General features: G+C 39.6%; 1 protein-coding gene across 9 annotated transcripts in view; it reads right to left on the bottom strand.

Moving 5' to 3' along the window:
• The window catches only part of KCNH5 (potassium voltage-gated channel subfamily H member 5), a 439,958-nt gene that overhangs the window by 40,765 nt on the left and 376,612 nt on the right, over nt 1-22,581 (bottom strand). For 8 of the 9 annotated variants that reach the window (XM_017349345.4, XM_089322685.1, XM_089322684.1 and 5 more), the window contains one exon: nt 8,594-20,860. The exons of the other annotated variant lie outside the window; for it this stretch is intronic. In XM_017349345.4, the coding sequence (XP_017204834.2) occupies nt 19,913-20,860 (948 nt within the window). In that variant the 3' untranslated portion in view covers nt 8,594-19,912. Of the gene's footprint in view, nt 1-8,593; nt 20,861-22,581 lie in introns of those variants that run through there. 9 annotated transcript variants of the gene reach the window in all.

Here is a 22,581-nt window from a genome sequence, read left to right as displayed (position 1 = left end):
ATGTATATGTGTGTAGTTATGTAGGAGCCATCACATTAAATGAGATTTTCAATAATTATAGTAATGGAAACATGACATGAGCAGGATTCTCAATGAGTTTCTCACTGAGGTGCACAGGCAAGTTCATAATTTCCTCTAAGTACAGCTTTTCTTTCCAAATATGATTTCATAAGTCAACCATGGCCAAGTTCAACCAAGAAGAGACAGGGGATGAGAACAGGGGCGAATGTAGCCAAAGTTAAGCCATCATGCCTCCTTTTCAAATGAACCTTGCAAGCCCAGGGAAGACATTTGCACCAACATTTATTAGACCCTCTACAACTGTAAAAGAGAAGATACTGTCATTAAAGAACTAATTTGTAATTCAGGAACATTTAAAAGAATAATGTGTGATTGTTAAGCAAACTCTTCCTCCAAAATAAAAGTTAAGGGACTAGTATTTGGCACAACCAAACTCCCATATCAGAGTGCCTGAATTTGAGTCTGGACTCCACTTCCAATTCCAGCTTCCTGATCATATGCACCCTGGGAGACAGCAGGACTTGGAGCACTGCCACTCGTGTGGGAGACCTGACTGAGTTCCAGGCTCACTTGCTCTCGCGTGCTCTCTCTCTTTCTCTCTCTCTCCCTCTCTCCCTCTTCCTCTCTCTTTCTGTATCTACCTCTCTCTCTTTCAAATAAACAATGAAAGAAGAAAAAAAATGAAAACAATCTATCAAAATGATTTTAAAAATAAAAGTTGATTACCTACTTTCCTTAAGAAATTTAGCATGGAAAAAGCCAGTATAAATAAATAAATCCTTAAGGGCTGGTGTTTAAGCATGGAATGTTAAGATGCTAACTGGGACATTTACATCCCATATTGGAGGGACTGGTTCAAGTACTGGCTACACTGGTTTTGTTTGTTTGTTTGTTTGTTTGTTTGTTTGTTTTTGACAGGCAGAGTGGACAGTGAGAGAGAGAGAGACAGAGAGAAAGGTCTTCCTTTTTGCCGTTGGTTCATCCTCCAATGGCTGCCGCGGCCAGCTTGCTGCAGCCGGTGCACCGCGCTGATCCGATGGCAGGAGCCAGGTGCTTCTCCTGGTCTCCCATGGGGTGCAGGGCCCAAGCACTTGGGCCATCCTCCACTGCACTTCCTGGCCACAACAGAGAGCTGGCCTGGAAGAGGGGCAACCGGGACAGAATCCGGCGCCCCAACCGGGACTAGAACCCGGTGTGCCGGCGCCGCAAGGCAGTGGATTAGCCTAGTGAGCCGCAGTGCCAGCCATTCACTGTTTTCAATCCAGCTCCCTGGAAGACGACAGATAATCCTTGCCACGCATGTCGGAGACCCAAGTGGAGTTCAAGGCTCACGGCATTGGCCTGGGCCAGCCCCAGCTGTTGCAGGCACTTAGGGGCTAAAATCAGTGGAAGGAAGATCTCTCTTTCTCCACAGTATACCCCATCATTCCACCTTCAAATAAATAAAATAAATAAAAATATAAATATATAGACACACAAATATTCAATGAAAAATATATAAAGCATTCTGTATGGGTTACACTAAGCTAAAATTGCAGCATTTGGATGGAGAATGATCACTCTATCATGACAGAATATAATTTTGCTCTGGTCAGACAGATGGTACTGGGTGTGAGATGTAGATAGGTACACATTGACAAGGTTGAAACCCTGGGATCCTCCATGCCATAACAAGAGACACTGGTTTGAATGTGGAACTACTTCCAAGATGGATCTCAGGGGTATTTCTAGAAAAGTTCCTGGATAAGCCAACTTCAGATGCCAATGTGGGTCAAGTCATTCATGTGATGGTTTTTGTAATTTGAAAAGAGCAACGCTGTGGTTGACCTCAGCCTCTCAGCCTCAATACTTAGAACATTCAGGGCTGAAAAATTCCTAATTGTTGGTTGTCCTATGTATTGTAGGGTGTTCAACAGTCTCCATGAACCTACCCATAGATGCCAATAACATTCTTGCCCCAGTTAAGACAACCACAAATGCTCCCAGAAATTGCCAAATGTCCCTTGGGAGTAAAATTGAATACAGTTGCGAACAACTAGCCTACGTGAAGACTGAGTAGAAACTTTGACAAAGTATAATTTTCTGTTGAATTTGCTGTTACCGAGAAAACACAATGGAAGTATCTTGGAAAATGAAGATATTTGCAAGAAGCGAGTGCCATTTCTCTAGTTTTAGTACAAACAAACTCCAGCATCAACAGCAGTAAATGAGGGAAATGTGTTTGTTCTGAGCATTCAAACTGGATAAAAACAGATGGATTTTTACTGCATGGTATGCTTTCTAAGCTCAACAAATCACCTTTATTATGAAATCATAGATACATGTCAAAAATTAGGATGAAAACATTATACACAAAGCTTATCAACACATTAGACAAGAAAGCCCAGACAAGATCATCATTTAATTAAACCATCAAAGTGAGAAGAGAAGTAATGGGCTAACTTCTGATAAGCATTAGTAGTCGATCAACATTAAAATTCTCCTCAGTTAAGTTAATTAATATTCTGTACAAGTTGCTTCCGATTCACCCTGTTGGTGAGAGAGGAAACGCCACTGTAAGTAACACAAGATGTCCACAGACATAACACAAAACATACAACAGATAAAACAGACAGCACTTCCATGGTTTTAGCCTGGGGGAGGAAGGCGACAACACCCCAGGCAGAAGCACACAGGACCAGAGCGAGCAGGAGCTGTGCGGACAGGCGAATTTTTTTTAAATGTTTTAATGATTTATATTTTTAAGATTTATTTATGGCCAGCGCCGCAGCTCACTAGGCTAATCCTCCGCCTTGTGGTGCTGGCACACGGGGTTCTAGTCCCAGTCGGGGCACCGGTTTCTGTCCCAGTTGCCCCTTTTCCAGGCCAGCTCTCTGCTGTGGCCCGGGAAGGCAGTGGAGGATGGCCCAAGTACTTGGGCCCTGCACCCCATGGGAGACCAGGAGAAGCACCTGGCCCCTGCCATCGGATCAGCGCGGTACGCCGGCCGCAGCGGCCATTGGAGGGTGAACCAACGGCAAAGGAAGACCTTTCTCTCTGTCTCTCTCTCTCACTGTCTACTCTGCCTGTCAAAAAATAAAAAAAAAAAATAAAAAGATTTATTTATTTAATTGAAAGGTAGAGTTACAGAGGCAGAGGCAGAGAGAAGGAGAGAGGTCTTCCATCCACTGGTTCATTCCCCAAATGGCCACAACAGCCGGAGCTGGGCTGATCCAAAGCCAGGAGCTAGCAGATTCCTCCCAGGTCTCCCACACAGGTGCAGGGGCCCAAGCCCTTGGGCCATCTTGCACTGCCTTCCCAGGCCATAGCAGGGAGCTGGATCAGAAGTGGAGCAGCTGGGACTCAAACTGGCACCCATAGGGGATGCTGGCTTCAGGCACCAGCTTTACCTGCTGTGCCACAGCACCAGCCCCTATGGATTCATTGTAATTTTATTTGAAAGACATGGAGAGCCCAGACAGAGACAACGGGAGAGAAATCTTCCATGCACTGGTTCACTCCCAAAAGGGCTGAGCCAGGCTGGAACCAGAAGCCAGGAAGCCAATCTGGGTCTCATACATGATTGGCAGGGCCCCTGGGTGTGCATTAGCTGGAAGCTAGAGTGGAGCAATGACACAAACATGGGCACTCTGATGATATGGGATTCTGGTGTCCCAAGAGGCATCTTTACCCTACACAAAATACTCACCCTGAAAGTGAGTCTTGGAGTAATGCATTTGAACTACTCTAAGCATTCGTTCAAGACTTTTAATTGTAGTAATTGTCCTGGATCATTCACACCTGTAAACACTGAAAGGCACAGTAAAAGGAGAAGGAAACGCCTTTTTCTTTAAGAAGCTCACATCTGCATCCCCAGCGCTTTCTGGACTGATCATGACACTGCTTCATCCAGAGGAGAAGCTAAGGTGATGCTGTGAGTTGTTACACACCTTCCCTGTGCATAAGCAGATATAACATAGTTTCTCCTACCTTAGCAACTTGAACAAGTCAGACTCTGCAGTTCTGTAGTCAGATGCGAACATTCATGGGAAGACCTGGAACCACTGAAGTGTTTCCCCCTCAGAATTCATTTTAACAGTTTTTTTTTTTTTTTTCTGTGAGTGCTGACACGAAAACCATCTACCTCATGTGGGTCTGAGAGTCACTTTGAGGCAAATAAAAACTTGATTTGGAGTCAGAGATCTGGGTTTGAAACTTTTCTGGTACTTTCCAGCTCTCTGAAGTTAGATAAGGCTCTTTATCACCCAGAGCCTATGCCTTGTTTCTCCAATATGGAAGTTAGGAGTGTTACATTGAGGGTCTCTGTTAGTCTATCTGATAAATAGTAGGTAATTCTACTTATCTGTCAATCCATTCATCTGTTCATTCATACATAAACACATGCATACATCTTCCCATTCATCCATCCACATAAAATATCCAAAATAGACTCTTAGTTTTATGTCAAAGTTAGTCTGTCTGTACTTCCATCCATGTAGACACATACACGCATGCAACCAGCCAACTGTCCCTCAGCCCATCAACCCATTCATCTGTCCATCTGTCAGCACACACATCTTTTCATCTTTCTGTCCCTCCTTCATCCATCTGTCCATTTGTTCATTCATTCATCTGCGTAAAATATATAAAAGAAAACGTCGGTTCCATATAAAGCCAATTCAGTAAGACGACAAAGGTAACAACAAAACACAATGCTTGAAGTGCTGCAGAAGTTATGGGTCTCCTACAGGGTTGAGAAGTGAGGCAGGTCAGATGACGTTGCTGTTATTGAAATGAAGTCCCTGTGTCATGGAGGAATAAGCATGTACCTTGTCACCTCCAGCACTGTGCTCTGAAGTGAATCTAAATAAACTGGGTCAGAATCCTTAACTGATTCAATACCTAGTGGACTTTCCACTGCTTTAGCATGAACTTCTGGGATCTATCTTATAGCTCAGAAGTCTAAACTAGGAAGAATTCTGGAACATGACCTAACTCCTAATCTGTATAAAGAAATCTGCATGATATTGGAAATTAATTCTGAAAGTGAAAAGGTGCTCTGCAGGGAATTTTAATTTAATTTTCAGATTAATGAATTTAGGGTTACATTTTTTACATAGACCATACATTAACGGGTGCTTTTGAAAGATATTTTATTTCCTAAAGTACAGGAGGGGAGGAGAGGGTATGTGTGGTGTGTGTATTTTCCCTAACGAGTGACAGGGGAGCAAAGGCACTCCAGTTGTCATATCTGGACACAATTTAGACTGCTCAATTTTCTCTACATATGTGTAAGGTAAACTTGGAACTTGAGTGCATGTTATTGACATTTATGGCTTCTCAAAAAGTTCTGGCATCTACCCTGATGACTGGGAAAATCAATGGCAAATAGAGAGAAACTCAAGCTTTATGTCTTCCATTATATTATTCAAAGCACTTTCACGGCTATTATCTCCCTTGATCTGATCCCAAACTACTTTAGGCTACACAAGGAACAGAGGAGGGGGAAGACTCCTTGCAACACCTCCAGCTTAGCAGTTTCTTATTTGCTGTTGGTGTCCTGAAGGGCAAATACCCCCTGCCCGCCTCCATTCAGACCCTGCCTTTCTTCCTGGTGACCAACGGACATCTGGATTTTGTCTTCTCTTTTCTCCTCAGCAGGCAAGCAGCTCAAGGTTCCCTGCAGAGTAGTTTGTCTTCCCCCTGCTTACAGCAGAGTGGAAAACTACAGGGAAGGGGAGGTCATGAATGCAAGTGCCAGTGGAAGAACCAGACTGAAAATCTGCTCTCTTCTCTCCTTACCAGAAGTGCTAAGATTTTGGGAAAGGCTGTTAAGAATAGAGACTACTCCAGTTGACTGATTTGCTCAGTTTGCTCTTATATATGTGTTGAAATATTGAACTGAATGAAAATATACATGTTATTTAACAATTTTGAAACTAAGAGCAAATAGAAAAATAACAGAGAACATGGAAATGTTAAAAAGGCATCAAAGAGCTGAAATCCTGCCCTGTCTCAAATCCAAGTTTTGTTCCTGCACCCCTGCTATGTTAAATAATGCAAAGATCTTTAGTAGGGAGAGCTTCAACAGAACTTTGCTGTCAGTCTTCAAACAGGATAGTCACTGCTATGGAAAACAATCCTACCTGGGGCCCACGCTTTGGGCACAAATGCATATGGTCAGAATATTGTGCCTAGAGCAATATCACACATGGAAGTCATGTTCGTTCGTGAGTTGAATAACTTCAAGTGATGAGATGCCAGCAAATGTCCACCAGTCACTAACCATGTTGAACAGCATTATTTAATAACAGTGAACATAGGATACACATTTTCTCTTTTCATGGGAATGTTAGGGTATACTGTTATTTTGATGCAAAAACATTTTAAATCCATGCATAGTTTTTCATAATACGTATTTTCCAAGAACTTTTGGAAAGTCTCTCATATGCATGAATTTCAAAAACTTTTGCACCAAAATAATGTTATTGTTTGATTCCACGAACTTTTTGAAGTGCCTTTGTAGTCCTTGGGAGTTTTAAGAACCAAGATTGATGTTGTCTCCAAACACACACACACATGCATGCACACATGTATTGAGTGATGGAAATGGAAATTTGGGTACAAAAAGGAGAATCAAGAGAAAAAACTGTTTGAAGTACCCATGGAGTCCAGAAAAGAGAAGAAATCCAGAACCTTCATTTTCTACTCCTCACAGTGTGATCTGGGGTGGTTGGTATTCAGTCTTGTGTATGTGTGTGTGTGTGTGTGTGTGTGTTTGAAAACTGATCAATATGTTTAAACTCTGCCAGATATAACAAACTGGTTATCTGTCCAGTACTGATTCTAAAGCTGACATGAGCAGAACATTCTGAGTGTGGAATACCAAAAGCAATCTTAACACCAAAGGGAGAGAATGCACCATTTATAAGATACCACCTTTAATTTAAGGACATGGAAAATAAAAGACACAAAATTTTATAAAAATAGCAGTGTAGGACACACAACTATGTTTTCAGCAACACCCAGAGATGGGGCAGCAACATTTTCAATAGCGTTAGCTAGCATGAGTGTATGTGTGTGTGCTACAGTGTAGAAAACTCAGGAAAGGGAAAAACAATGTGAAAGGCATTGGACTTAGAGAAAAATCAACTCCAAACTCCTCTGTTCACTCTACAGATAATTTTGGGGGATTACATGCCCACTCCAATATCTGCCTTCCTCCCTCTCAAAATATATAGTGGTAATTCATTTCCAGTGTTTCTCCCTGCTAGTGGTTCTGGGTTGCTAACCTTGGGCATATTCTTCACTAATCAAATTATAGCACATTTTGCTGATTTTCCTAAACAAAATGATATTGGAAAGCCTTCCTATAATTTCATTTTCAGCTTTTTTTTAATAAGGGCTAGTGACAAAAATGTTTATATTTCCCAAAATGAGAAAAACTGTTACTTTGTTTCATGTACAAGCCCTTTGTAGCTCTAAATTTCCCTGAGAATTAATCTTTAAGAGTAGACATCTTTTTGGCGCACCTAAATTCCTATGAATAGCATTGTAGCAGCAAAAACAGTTAAGAATTTGCAAATCCACAATGTTAAGATATTAATAGGATTTTGATCTATAAGTAGGATTAATAAAGATTGAATAAAATCCATTTTAAAATAAAAGTTTCTGAAATATTCTATTTAAACTTCATTGTTATCTTTTATGATAAAGAGGAATCTTCGAATGCAAATGATTTACTACAGGAGCTTAAACTGTTAATTTCTTATAAGACACTAATTTTATTGCTGATACCAAAACAGTATAATCTATCAAAGGAAAAAATGTTATAATGTGTAAAATAACATTTGCAAAGTTAATGCATCAAAAGACTTCTCTTTAAGCTCATTGCTTCATGTTTTTGTATTGGGGAGCTTTTCATTTATTTAACCAAATTCAAAATAGCAATTTCCAGCAAAGATCCAATTCAAGCAAATTCCATAAAATGCACATTTTATTCTGTATCATGAAAAAATATCCACATTTAAATAAATTGTGAAAAAAATTAAAGTTAATCCGCCCTGATGAAATACAGTTTATTGTGCTGAAACCCAGAATTCTTTCGGGTTAGAAACTTCCACCTGCCAATTCGCTTTTTAAAAAGACTATTTCTTGATAACAAATGTTAAATAAACTGATAACCACAGACTCCCAGTCGCAATCGAATTTTGATCACAAGTATTTCAGAATTGACTCTAACATCACAAGGTTAAAATATTTTCACACATCCTCTCAGCAGCGGGGTGACAGGTCAATCGTACATACAAAATTTCTATATTACAGGTTGTAATGTCTTTGCTGAAGTAGGAAAAAATGATCCGTTAAGCATGAACCAGTCTTTGAAAAGAGCAGACATGTAAGGTTATTAAAAACATCTCACACGAAGTTTTTGCGTTTTAACCATGGTCAATACATTAATTAATTATTCCCAATGAATTAATCCTTAAGGGCACTGGCATTTTTAATATCCCCAAATTCCCACAAATACGGTTGCAGTGACAAAAACATTTAACAATCAGCAAAAAGAAATTCCCATAGTTACATTATTGTCATAGGAATTTACATTTTAAGTACAAAATGCCACAGCAGGTGTAAACAAAGTCTCTCAAACATAGACTAAAAAGAAATCTAAAATTTAACCTAAATCATAAATATGCACATTTTATTTTGTGTTGTTTATAGGAGTCATTCTTTCAGTAAATTACAATGGATGCTTTAAGTTACAGCAGTTCTCAATCAGTTTCAAATTTCAATGCAGTAAGAATCATTCATGAAGTGTGTTGCTAATGTGAAATATGGGCTTGTCTTGCTTTGTCAGCTGTGTGCTTAAGGACTAAGGTGGAAGGTGTCGGCTCGTTGGAAGATACTGCTACACCAAACCATAAGGATTTTGCTGGCCAACATCATGCAAACACCCTCTCTGACAAACTGTCAGGGAAATCACAATGCAAAAACATTCCTACAGAGATAAAAAGCAATCCTCACCACTATTTTTTCCTAAAATCAAATGTTGAATAATTTTGATTTTAAGTGAAAGTTAATTTGGTTGGTTTGTGAGTTGAAAATTCATGGCTGTGACATAATAAACCAATATTGAAGTCAGGTCTGTCAGACTTTCTTGGGCAAGGAATTAAAGATGAATCTTTATTGTGATTTGCATAATTTGCAAGCCAGCTCTTCTTCCTGACTGCTCAGTCTTGGCCTCATTAGGAATCTTCCATCGTACGATGGTTGGAAAAGTTGAAGAGCAAATGACACCTAGAGCTGTGTGATCAAATGTTATCTTTTATTTTTAAAGATTTATTTATTTGAAAGGCAGAGTTACAGAGAGAGAGAGAGAGAGAAATCTTCCATCCACCAGTTCATTCCCCAACCGGCTGCAATGGACAGGGCTATGCCAGGCCAAAACCAGACGCCCAGAATTTCCTCTGGGTCTCCCATGTGGGTACAGGGGCCCAAGCACTTGGGCCATCTTCTGCTGATTTCCCAGGCCATTAGCAAGGAGATGGATTGGAACTGGAACAGCCAGGTCTGGAACCAGCGCCCATATGGGATGCCGGCATCACAGGCTGTGGCTTAACCTGCTATGTCAGCCACCACATATTATCTTAATGTTGTTTTAGTCATAAAGCCCAACTACTGTTACTCAATCAAGACTAGGGAAGGAAGAAATTAAATTTTATGTTGTCAAAGATGTGACTGAGCATGAGAATACAATAATTGACACTGAAGAACTTAAATTAGTTATTATAAATCCTCAATTTGGTTTGTTCAGGCACATAGTGGTTATTTTGATCTTAACTGCTCTAGTCGTGCAACAGTAGATCCTTTTGCTTTTACTGCATCCACGTGTGGCTCAACCAGTCGAGTGCTTAGTGTCCTGCACTTCCAGGTCTGAACAAGAGTTCTGAACTCACTGACTCATTTACTGAAGGAGAGAGAGAGAGAGAGAGAGAGAGAGAGAGAGAGAGAGAGAGGAGAAAGAAGGAAAGAAAGGTTTGAAGTGAGGAAGGAAAGAAGGAAGGGAGGTGAGAGAGAGGAAGGAAGGGTTCCAACATCTGATGAATTTTAAAGCTGTTTCCTAAAGTTTCGTTGAAACCTAAGCAATGGTCCTGCAAATGTGATATCATAAGCAAACAAACAAAATAAAACTATTTTAATAGGCACTGCATAGAAAAACCACTAAGAGGAAGCCAGGGCTAACCCCTGCCCTGTCTCTCTTTTCCTCCTTTAGAACTCTGGCCTACCATTGCACCTTTTAGTTAATTGTTCGGTGACCAAATGCCTCTACAAACAGCTCATGCTAAGACATCCTTTAAATAATAATGCAACAGTTGTGTTAATAAACAGGGATGGAAGAGAACTCACTAGAAAAAGGCTAGGATGGCATCAGCTGGGGTCCTTCCCAGTTATCAAATAAGTAGGGCACTCCTATTCCCAGCTACCTCTGGCCCTGTTAAGATCAAAGTGAGGTTCCCAGAGTAGTATCCTGTTTTTCCTCTTCATCTAAAGACATATGCTTTAAAATTCTCAAAGGGTAGAACAAATTAATCACATTGTAAAAATTCGCAATTTCTCATTAGAAAACATTATTAAAACTCCCTGAAATAAATAAACAGACCACAAGCTCATTAAATGTTGCCGTTCTAAGCCGAAATAGTTCATTTGGATAATACACTTAAGAGCAGTTTGGCCAAAAAGCCAACATTAGTGCAATCAATAAAAATATCTGAACAATTACTTAAAACTCAGTGGATCAAAACATTTTTTTAAAAGTTTTTCTGGAGTCTCATCTAAATTCCAGTGTTAAAAATAAAAAGAAATTATAGGAAAAATCCATAAACATCACTTGTTTTGCTTAAGTACCATTAATTACCTTTTTAGGTTAAAATTCAGCTGGGATGGGAATGTTGATGGTAAGTGACCATATATCAACACTGCTTCTTCCTTATAACCACGTTTGCCCATTGGTCTCACTGATGCCTATCAACTGTTGGGAGAGGTCAGGAAAATGTCACTTTGGGGACAAGGGCCTCTTTTGCTTTACATGTATGATTTCAACTTCTGCCATTCACTCCAACCTCCCATGGGAAATCACACCTTTACATTACAAAGCATATTTTTTAATATCTTGATTTAAGCAGGTGTAAAAGTATAGGTCTAAAAAGACTTAGTATTTGGGACTGGACTAAACAGTCTTCCAAGCATCACTATCCTACTTGGATACAAGGAAGGTTTCTCTCTAAGGTGTGACTGTCTGTGTTAGAATTGCAACTTAGTTGAGCCACCCTGGACAAGTTCTATCACATACTCCTTCACAAGGTTCTAGCAAGAAGTAAATGTGATCATCTAAGTAAATGACACAGTGAACATAATAAACGCCTTAATTACATTATTTGACTTCTCAGACTAAGTGGAAAGAGAGAGGTTTGCCTCAGCATTCTCTCATCCCTAGCTCTCAGCATCTTCCTAATTCCCGTCCCAGATGCTCCACAGTCCTGATCCTCAGAGAGCTCACAAACACACAGTTTTCATTTTAAAAAAGAGGAAGTTTCGAGACAGAAAACAGATCGATAGTCTCATAACATCCAGAGCATAACAGACATCAAAGAATGCTAGTTTGTATCCCTCGTCACTATAGACATGATTCAGCTTTCAACAAACTCAGGGCCAATGACAAATTCAGCACCGCCTGAACTGGGGTATCAACCTACACATTCGCCAACTCTCTCCATGCTGAAATAATTTCTCAAATACTCCCAAATGCCAGCATGCAATTTAACATATTTAAGTGCTGCATAAAATGAAAAAGCTAGCTGCCTTACATAATGTAAAAGGGGGTGACTCCTTGGTTGTGTGTGTTTGCAAGCATTTTGAGAGGTGGAGGACATAATGACACAGTGGGAAGACTCAGTACAATTGCAGCAGCCTCCGACCTTGGGTAAGGGTATTTTTTTGCTTTCACCAGATGGCTGAAAACCAGTCTGCCTAAAATGCATGAAGAGAAAACTTATCAATAATAGTTAACATGGACAATGGTTAATATGTGGATTTGCTGGATATAACTAGGCATCATCATTCAGTTCATTACTTTGTTAATAAAGGATGTTAGTTTTCTTAGTATTTTTCATCTTCATATACTTTATGGTTCCAAACTGATTGTCACTGTAGTCTTTGGAAATTTTATCATGTAATTTTAATTACGGGAATTTTAAATTAAACTCCTTTATCATGGAAACAGATTGAAGATACAATTCAGAATTTGGTTAGTGTTTACCTCCACAAATTTCACCCATTTTCTGCCTTCGTTTCCAAGTTAGAAACAGACTAACAGGGGAGAAATTTTATTTTTGAAGTCTTTTTTGTAAGTGTTTTGAGGACAAAAGTTTCAAGAATGGAAAATTAAGCAACTGAAATTCAAAGTAAGCATTTTATTCTAATATCAGAAAAGTCCATCAATTTTAATATGTTAAATATATTGAGTAACTCCTATTTTCAAGAAGAGAGATAATGGCAGTCATCATTTTTAGCATCTAGTTTTGGAAATACTTGATGTAGGAAAAGTTGGATAATACCATTGGGACAGAAGAAACCATAAACTTGGTGAAAATTAGTAAATGTTTTTGCAGAGAAATAAAATGGCAAATGTCCAAAAGAAGGAATACAAATATCAATTAATATGGAACTTGTAGGTATTGAATCTGTGAAAATAAAATGTGAGAAATGTATTTTGTTGGAGATCTAAAGTTCACAGCAAAGAGGTATGGAAAACTTGAACACGGATCTCCTTGAACAATGGTGATTCTGTAGCTTCACTGTTAAAAACGTATTACTTAGCAGTTGAATTATGGGGACTAGAAATGTCTCCCCTAAGAACTCCTTTGCTTCAGGATAAAAAACCCAATATACTAAGGGAGGATGCATGTTATAGAGGTATCTTTGAATTTAGTTCTTGTCCAAGTCCTATGATGGCATTAAATCTAGTAATTCCTATTATTTAATAATTAGGCAGTGATACTTGCAAAATGCATCTGAATTTGTCCTTTTATTTTGACTGGTACTGTGCTACTGGGAAAATACGCTATAACTAAAGAAACGTGGGTGCTATGGTTTAGTTTCTGTTTGAATGCCCCTGTTGTTGTGACTCCATCTGTACTTTTAAGTTGTGTTTTTTTTTTACAACTAGTGGCAGATACAGACTTAGCCAATCTTTCTCACTCAGGAGGTGGCACAAATGAGGGGACTTGAAAAAAATTCTTGGAAAAAGGGAATTAAAAGATAAATTCATTTTGGTGCAAAAAAAGTTCAGATCCATGCATAGTTTTTCAAAATACGTATTTTCCACAAACATGTTGAAGATCCATCTTAATGCACTACAGTCCATAAAAGTGATGTAAAGCATTGTAAAACTGAAGTAAAACCATTTCTAACAGTTATCCATAAACTCGCCAGAGTTGACATGATTGCATCAGCAAATCACCAATGGCATGGAGATTCAATCTACATGCATCTAAATTGAACCTCCACTGTGTCTCTCTCTGCAGATTTGTTCCAATCATGGAAATGCAAATCCTGGTTTAAACCCTTGAGTCCAGGTGGTTTGGTATTATGAACCTATGTAGCACCTGAATATTTGCTTTCATTCTGATCTGACCACCCCATGAACATCATCTCTTGGTTTGCTTTCCTGGGCTAAAGTAAGATGAAGATTTCCTGTAATGTCATGTTGATCTTTGCAGACTCTAATTAGGGACAAGAGATTAGTGCAGCAGTTAAGACACCAATTGGGATGCCACAAACCACATCAGAATGCCTGGGTTCAAGTCCTAGGCCAACTTCCCATTATATACTCCTACTAATGCACACACTGGGAGGCAGCAGTGAGGTTCAGACACTGGGATCCCTCTTACCCCTGTGGGAGACAAGGATTAAGTTCTAGGTTCCTGGATTTCATCTGGCCCAGCCCTGGCCTTTGTGGACATTTGGGGAGTGAACCAGATAGAAGAATCCTATCTGTCTTTCTGTCTCTGTTTCTGTTTTGTCTCTTTGCCTTTGAAACAGAATGAAAATAAATAAATAAAAATCAAAGTGCTCATGGAAAATACGCACTATGAGAAAGAACTATGCATACAGAAATTCTAAAAAAAGTCACCCCATAGTCACCAGAGTTTTGTTATGCAAGCTGCTAACAACGTTTATGCTATAAATACAAAGTTTACACTGAGAACAAGTTGATTGAACATATTTATTTACATATGTGTAGAATACATATGTAGGGCAGTCATGAGTTAGAATGTCAGGGACTCATCATGGGAGATTAAAATATAAATGTTACCAAGCACTTAGCAAGTAAGTAGAAAGGATCACAGTGGATCTAAAAAGCAAGGGTCACTGATGACCAATCTCCTTCAACCTCCTTTAACTTCCCTTCTCAGAAATAGAAGCCATTTACAACTAATCCTTCTTCAATTTGGGAAACTGTGTCCAGTTTCAAAAAATATCTAATTCCTAATTTATAATAACAGCTTTTAACTTGTGGTTTGCTGAATAGATTAGAAAAACTCAATGAGTGATGCAAATGGAAATATTCCGTCCTGTGCATGCACTTTGCCCCTTTCTTTCCCTGGGCTCTTGTTTTCTCTATGCAGAGGGGCACAGTCAAGGCAGTCACTGTGGAGTGCAGCCCTACAGACAGCAGGATGTCTGCAGAATTAACAAAATACGTCCCATTTTCAATACTCAAAATGTTCATGTTTTGTAAGTGACATCCTTGTATTACCAATATTTTCATCTAACTTTAAGTTAAAACGTTGTCACTTAGAACGCAAAAACCTTACTGGATTTTTCAAAAGATTTTTATTTTTTTAGCCTATTTCTTTTCAGTTCAAGATAACTGATACTTCAAAAAGTTCGTGGAAAATGGCATTAAAAGATTAGCTGAATTTGGTTCCAAAAGTTTTAAAATCCATGCACAGAAGCCTTCTTCAAAACGTTCCCGGAAAATGTGTATTCTGAAAAAGGCATGCATGGATCTCAACTATTTTTTTTTTTCACTAAAGTAAGCGTATCTTTTAAATCCATTTTTCCATTAACATTTCGAAGTACCCTCAGACATTGAGAAATACACTGGTCAACAGAAATTTTTTCATAGTTGAGATTTTTGTTCTAAAAATATTTGCCCTTGTGGAATCACAGAAATCTTGAGTGAGTCGTGATTCTTTTGTATAAAAACTTGAAAGATGGACTACTCTATATCTTGAGTACCTACCGACATGCACACTTTTTTTACACAAAATTGAGAATGACAGCTGAGCAGAATGATAAAGTAGAAAAAGAAGACTCATGAAATTTGCCCATGTCTGCTTTTTTTTCCCTCAAAGGACTTTCATTCTTTCCATGTTTATTTGATTCTAAATTCCTAGATAATTAGTAAATCTTTTGTTTACATGACATTAATAATTATTTAGCAACCTGTGCCTCTCATCACCAATTTCTGACCAGAGAAATCCCTCCTAAATCCTAACAATATTTAGATAGAGAACACTTTGTGGCTTAACAATCCGTGAAAGGAAAAAAAGAAAAAGGCGGTTTGTCTTGATGTGGTCTTCATGTGAACGAAAAATGATTTTTCCAATAACTCGAGAACATCTTGCTACAAGAAGGGATCAGATCTTATTTTTGTTTTACTATCCATTGGAGGGGGAAATCAAAGCATTAGGCAAAATTAAGAGTTAACCTGTCCACAATCACACTATTAGATTGCGGCAAAGCTGGATTCAGAATCCAAGACAGAGTTCAGATATTTATCCTAGGGTGTGCTTCAAAAGATACTTTTTGGGAGCAGGTATTTGGCCAAGAGTTAAGGTGCCACATCCCACGCTGGGGTGCCCAGGGCTGATACCCAGATTCTGTCTCCTGGCTCCAGCTTCCGGCCAGTGCAGATCCCAAGACAGAGCAGAGATGGCTCAAGTGACTGGGTCTGCATAACTTAGATGGTGGAGCTGGATTGAGCCCCCAGCTCCTGCCTCCAGCCCTGGCCATTGCGGGTATTTGGGGTGGGAACCTGTGGAGGGAGGTTTCTGTCTCTCTGCAACTCAAATAAGAAAATAATAATTAAATTACTACTTTGAAAATTATTTTTTTCCTCCTTTCTATCAAGAACACAAGAGAAATATTCAAATCTAACAATGAAATGTTAAAGTGCAGTCGCATAATTACAAAATTTTAAAATTATCCATGTGTGACATCTGCATTCTAAACACATTTTCTCATTAAATGAGTGAAATTTTGGAAAAAAGATGCAGAGACAATATCTTAAAAGACATAAATTATACAAAGCTGCAGAATCATCAGAAATAAGACAAACAATTTTGCAAGTATCAACCACTGCACACTTCAACACAGTCACTGCTTTGAAGATGAATTTTCTAAAAACCTTTCAAAAACAATCCAGTTATTTAAAATATTAGGTCAAATGGACCAAATCTCCTTACATTTAAGTAATTAAATGTCCTCAAATTTCAGGGAAAATGTGATTTGCATTCAGGCTCTATTAAGGGCAAGTTTCAAAGTCACACTTAGTTACTGGTCATAAGTGCAGGGTACTACTGCAAGAGGACATTAAGTAGTCTGTCCTAGGAGCAACTTAAAGCCAATTTTTCAAATTCTCTTTCCAGTGATCCATATATATAGTTGCTTGTCCCCAGTAGCAGAATACAATTTTTTTTTCCGTTTTAACAATGAAGGATGATTCTATAGTTGACCACTATCCCTGATCCATTTTAAGCACCATTCATGTCAATGCAGGACACGAGATATTTTGATATTGTCATCTGCCTTTTGTGTGACTATTCACCTTTTATCATAAGCTCTTCTAGGTCACATCTGGTACAACAACATCCTGCTGTAGACTGATAAACTTGCTTCTTATGATGCATAGCTCACATTTCCATTTCTATTTGGCTTTTGCTATTATGTTACAACCATCTGTCCAGGATATAGCATCTGATCTTACATATTATCATAGAAAATATTGAAGGCATGTATGTTACTTTGGAAAATGTTCAGATTTTAAGTACATAGCCATTGATTCCTATTAGTACATTGTTCAGAAATATAGTAGTAGAAATTTTATTCTGGATGCACTGGGAGCATCTATACAGTGTAGGAATAAAGCATGCAATTGTGTGGTAAAGAGCTTCTATTTGCTTTTTGTCCTGGTTGTGGCAACACAGAACATGACTGTAACATTATTGCATGTATTAAAGCAAGTGTTCACCCTCCATTAAAATGTGAGTAAATCCTACTGTGAAGAACTATGGACTCTGGGAACCTAAGAAGTTGCTCTATATACAGTGTTTGCTGAACACATGCATTTCTGCTGGAAACAGCAGAGTGCACTCAGCACCACATCGTATCATGCACACACAGAGAGGTGGCTGGAATAGAATACTGGGATAACCGCACCATAAATAAACTCCTGATATGGTCTCCCACTTCTTGACAGCTAGAATGGCTCAAAACCATTGCATTTCTTTCCCGTGCATATGAACAAGAAAATATTCAAAACAGGTCAATTAGGAAACACTCAGAGTGAATGTCAGAACGCAGCAAATATCTGCACCTCTAACCTGCAAAGACTTGGATTGCAACGTCACATCTTCCTGCTATTTCAGTCATTCTCCCACAGCCTTACACCAACAATTCTTGAAGCAAATGGCCAAACTGACAGCTGCTGTACTCTGATCATATTTTTCCACTCATTTTAAAGCTTTAGCCAAACCTGACTTTAACAAATAGAAAAATATCCTGAAATGCAATAAATGTCAAATGTCAAGATAAAGGTATCATCCTCACCATGGAAACGACACAATTCCAGTTGCAAGGCTGTTTACTGTTACCTGTGATAGGTAGACATTGTAGCAAAATTTAGAGCCCTGTTCCCCTACAAATTTCTATTGAAGGTAAGGATGCTACGTGCACCGAGTAGGGAATAAGGAACCCATGCACACAACACATGTTCTGAGACTCGGGGATTAGAGAGGCACATCTTGTAGGCGTGTAAGCAAGTTCTAATAGAAATTTCTAAAATAGCAACTGTTTTTTCTATAAATTACTGTGTTGCACTACTCCAGTCTGATTGCAGTAACTTGTCTTTCAGATCTGGTGACTTTTGGTTTGGGGTTACTGAGGGAAAGTTAGAAAAGCCCATAAAAATGAGTACAGTAGGCCAAAATAGCTCCCTCTCATCATTTGCATGTTGTCAATGTGTCTGTACAGATGGTCCAATAATATACAAATTACTAGTGTTAATTTTCAACTTGATGCGAACATAAACTCCCCTGCTTCCAACCTTAAATGGTATTCATGCACCAATTGAAAAGTATGCCTTTCCCACCAACTTCATCAAATAAATCTCAGTCAAAGGAAAATTCTCCTGAGTTCCTACAACGAATGTGTTACTTTGTTCTCAATGCAGATCACTGAAGAGATTAGCCATGCACAACACAATTCTTTGTGACTTTTTTCTTAGTTGATAATAGGCACTTTCTAAGAAGAGGATTTGTGATCCAAAAGACTAGGAAATTCAGTCCTCAGTTCTCCCCTTTCGTCACTGTAGTCTCTTGTAACAACTCAGCAGAACTGTGTGCTAAAAAGCTTTATAAAATTGTAACCAGAATAAAATAATAGAAAACAGTTATCTCATTGAGCAACTTAACATCTACTTCTTGGTTGGTTGCTTTGTTTACATTTCATGTGTTATCTTTACAAACGGAAACACCTGCCTACAATTCTGCACCTGTGTTTCATTCCAAGTTACACAGATGCTACAAAAAAGTGTCCATCTGTTTACATTATTGGTTCTATTTTTATCACAATAGTTAAAAATCTTCATGTGGTTATTTCAATCCTTTTTTTTTTTTTTTCCGTACGCTTCTTTGCTAAGAGCCTTTGACAACTTCACTCTTGAACAAGTTTTGGAAATACAAACTTAGAACATTCATCACCTTTAGAAAATCACTATCTCAAACATGAATTATTAAAAGGCTTATACCCTGTGGTGCAGTATTTCTATAATAGAGTACACTATATTAATAGTTTAGTATTTATGGTGTTGATAACGTCAGCTTACAAGGTGACAGCTGTTCTCCAAGACGGAGGGTGTAGGGATAGCCTTACGTAAGAGCTAATGACTACTATCTATGTATAATGTTAAAAAAGGAGAGGTATAGTTGAGCAAAAATGCAATTCATGCACAAAACCCATAGCAACAAGTTCTCGATAACCCACACCGCTATCTGCCTTAGGCAACAGAACAGTCATTTAAATGGAGCAAACACTGTAGAGGAAAATAACCTAACACTAAGTTACAGAAATACATCCTATGGAAAGAGATCATAAAATGGTTCTAACAGTTTCAAAGGTTGAACTCTTCCTTGGCATTCATCTGCAATTTTAACTTAACAGAACAGTGAGAAAATGACACAGCTCAATGTACTCGGCCTGAGATCAAGTTTGTCACGGCAACATTGGCAGGTTGGACCCTGATTCTTCAAATATTACATTGCCTTAGTTAACAAAAATCATACTTTTTTCTTTATTAGAATAGAGATTATAAATAAAGTGTACATGCAGTCAACTGCATAATATACAAGCAATATCTATGTCTTTTATAATTGTCTTCTTTGGCAGGCCAGAATCCAGCTGGACATGCAATATTTACATATCAAAATCCATATTGTGTTCATATTGAAAGCAAGTGAAAATATATATATATATACTGTATATACACACATATGTATATAGATGTATATACTGCTTCAATATATTAACAAATATAGATGTGTATATATATTTATATATATCTATATTAAAAGTGGATTTCATCTTTGTCGGATTCGGGCGAGTCAGGCCTTGAGACACTGAAAATATCCTGACACGGAATCGGGGGAGGTACTTGGAGCGGCATCTGGGATCTGGGAGACGAGGCGTGGGGCCCGCCTTTCTCGGACAGTATTTTTAAAATCTCTGCCACCTGCTTCTCCAGGGCAGTCATTCTGCAGCTCAGCAGCTGGATGTCCTCCTTCAGCTCCAGCTTGACCTCCTGCAGTGTGGTCTGTAAGGCCTGCTCGGGGATGGGGTAGAAGGGGTGCTTGCCTTCGGCCTGGACGGGGCTGTGCTCCAGGGGGCTGCGGGCCTCGCCAGCCTTATCCAAACGAAGGTCACTTTTTGTAATTCCACTGTCACAGGAGTCCGTTTTCCTCAGCGGGTTTTTGGTCACACTGTTTTCGGAATCGCTGCCCTTGGGGTCCTCCGACAGCAGCCCCATGGACTCGGCTTTGGTGACGTTATTCCAGTCTTCCTTTTTCTCCTCGTGGGCGCCCACGTTGTTCTTGAGCCGGAGCCACCCTTTCCCGTTTCCGTTCTTCATCCGAATGGGGCTGTTGACTTTGAGACACTTGGGGTCAGCCCCGCCGTTGGGCTTGAGCTCCATGGCGTCTCGGTTGTTCTGCTTGAGGGACTCGCTGGCCTTCACGTAGGCCAGGGACGTCTGGATGGGCGTGATCTGGGACACGGTCACCACGCTGGTGCCTGTCATGGGGGCTCCGTTCTGCAGGGAGCGGCTCTCCACCTGCAGCTGGCTCCGCTCGGGGTCGCTCTGCGTGCAGCCCTGGTTCCGCAGCTCCTTCTGCTGCTTGAACTTCTGGAAGAGCTTTCTCACCGGGTGGTCCACGGGGATGCTGAGCGTCACCTCGTTCTTCTGCCTGAGGCGCTCCTCCTCCTCCTTCTTCACGTCGCTGATCTTGCGGAAGATGATCTGCGGGGCGGGAGAGAGGTGCAAACGGTGATTATGGGTGCACGCGGACCCGGGGGTCACAGTGGCGGATGTGCCTTGCTCTACACGGGAAACCCTGAACATACACGCTAGATCATTTCTGAGGGGGAAACAGATATTTTAATGCCTTTTGGCAAAATGCTTAACATCCAACAGGAACACTGACTGCTGACCCACTCAGTTCTACTCCCTTACATGTTAGAGGGAGAACCCAGAAACGAACTCAGACATGACTTAGAACTCAGCTAATGAGCCCATTAGGTCCCATTTAATAGAAAACACATAAAAATGCATTGGGGGCTCACTTGGTTAATCCTCCACCTGTGGCCCCGGCATCCCACATGGGTGCCGGGTTCTAGTCCCAGTCGCTCTTCTTCCAGTCCAGCTCTCTGCTGTGGCCCAGGAGGGCAGTGGAGGATGGCCCAAGTGCTTGGGCCCCTGCACCCATAAGGGAGATCGGGAGGAAGCACCTGGCTCCTGGCTTTGGATCGGCACAGTGCAACAGCCGTAGCGGCCATTTGGGGGGGGGGGGGATGGACCAATGGAAGGAAGACCTTTCTCCTTGTCTCTCTCTCTCTCACTGTCTAACTCTGCCTGTCAAATAAAAAAAAAATGCATCGGTGTATTGTGTATGCATGTACAAGTATTCATATAGGAGGACTTCAAAAAGTTCACTGAAAATTGAATTAAATAATAAGCTCATTTGGTTAAAAAAAAATGTGAAATCTGTGCATGTTTTTTCCCGTAATGCAAGAGTACTTACAAAAGCTCATGGGCAATGGGAAGAAAAGATACATTTATTATAGTGTGGAACATTTGAAATTTGTGTTTACAGTGGTAGGGATCCACTCATGGGAAGTGTGTGTTATGAAGAAAAGATACATAGATTTCAAAAAAACCACAACTTTCTGCACCAAAATAATCTTATCTTTCCAGTGTTTCCAGGAACTCTTCAAAGTGTCCTGGTAGGTAAGGATGTATATATTTATCCCCTATATAATACACTGTAATGCATCACTCTTTTGTATGTTTTCCCTTTTGCATATAATTCAAAACCAGTTTTAGTACCACACTCTGTTTGAGAGTTATATATTGAGGATTCCATGCCATGAACGTGTTGAGAAGTTAGCTGACCGAAGTGGCACCTGGCTTGGGTTCCAGGGGGAAGGATCCAGTGTATTTATGCGGCTTCAGGGGCAGTCAAAGTTCCTGGGGCCAGGCACCAACTCATCACGCAGACTTCATCTCCAACTGCTATTTACTACTTAAAGGAAGTTCATGGGCCTCCTGTTCCTAATTATTCTAACAGAAGGAACAATGAGACGCTCTCACTAGGTTAAGGGTTGAACTCTTCAAATTCCAAGATTCTTTACACTTTACATGTAACATTAAATGCACAGCACATGTGAGGGTCGATGGATATCCACAAATGTGCACTGTTTCATTCAAAATAAAAGTTTATTTCAAAAGTTTTTTATTTCAAGTGTTTATTTCAAAAGGTTTTTTTTATTTCAAGTTGTATATTTCAAAAGTGGATTTTGAAAATATTGTAGAGAAGAACTTGTGATCACTCTCTCAAGAGAAATAAAACATTGGAGCTACACAAGGAATCACCATAGACTATTTTAAGTGAATAGTGGATTTCAGAATCACGAAAGACAAAGCACCTTCAGGTGAAGACTGTAACTGGAATTATTTTAGAG

The sequence above is a fragment of the Oryctolagus cuniculus genome, chromosome 20 (assembly GCF_051225735.1).
Source record: "Oryctolagus cuniculus isolate XC-2025 breed Fujian yellow rabbit chromosome 20, ASM5122573v1, whole genome shotgun sequence".
In the NCBI taxonomy this organism is placed as follows: Eukaryota; Metazoa; Chordata; class Mammalia; order Lagomorpha; family Leporidae; genus Oryctolagus; species Oryctolagus cuniculus.
Note: the sequence above shows the minus strand (reverse complement) of the source record. Positions and strands in the feature narration are given on the sequence as shown.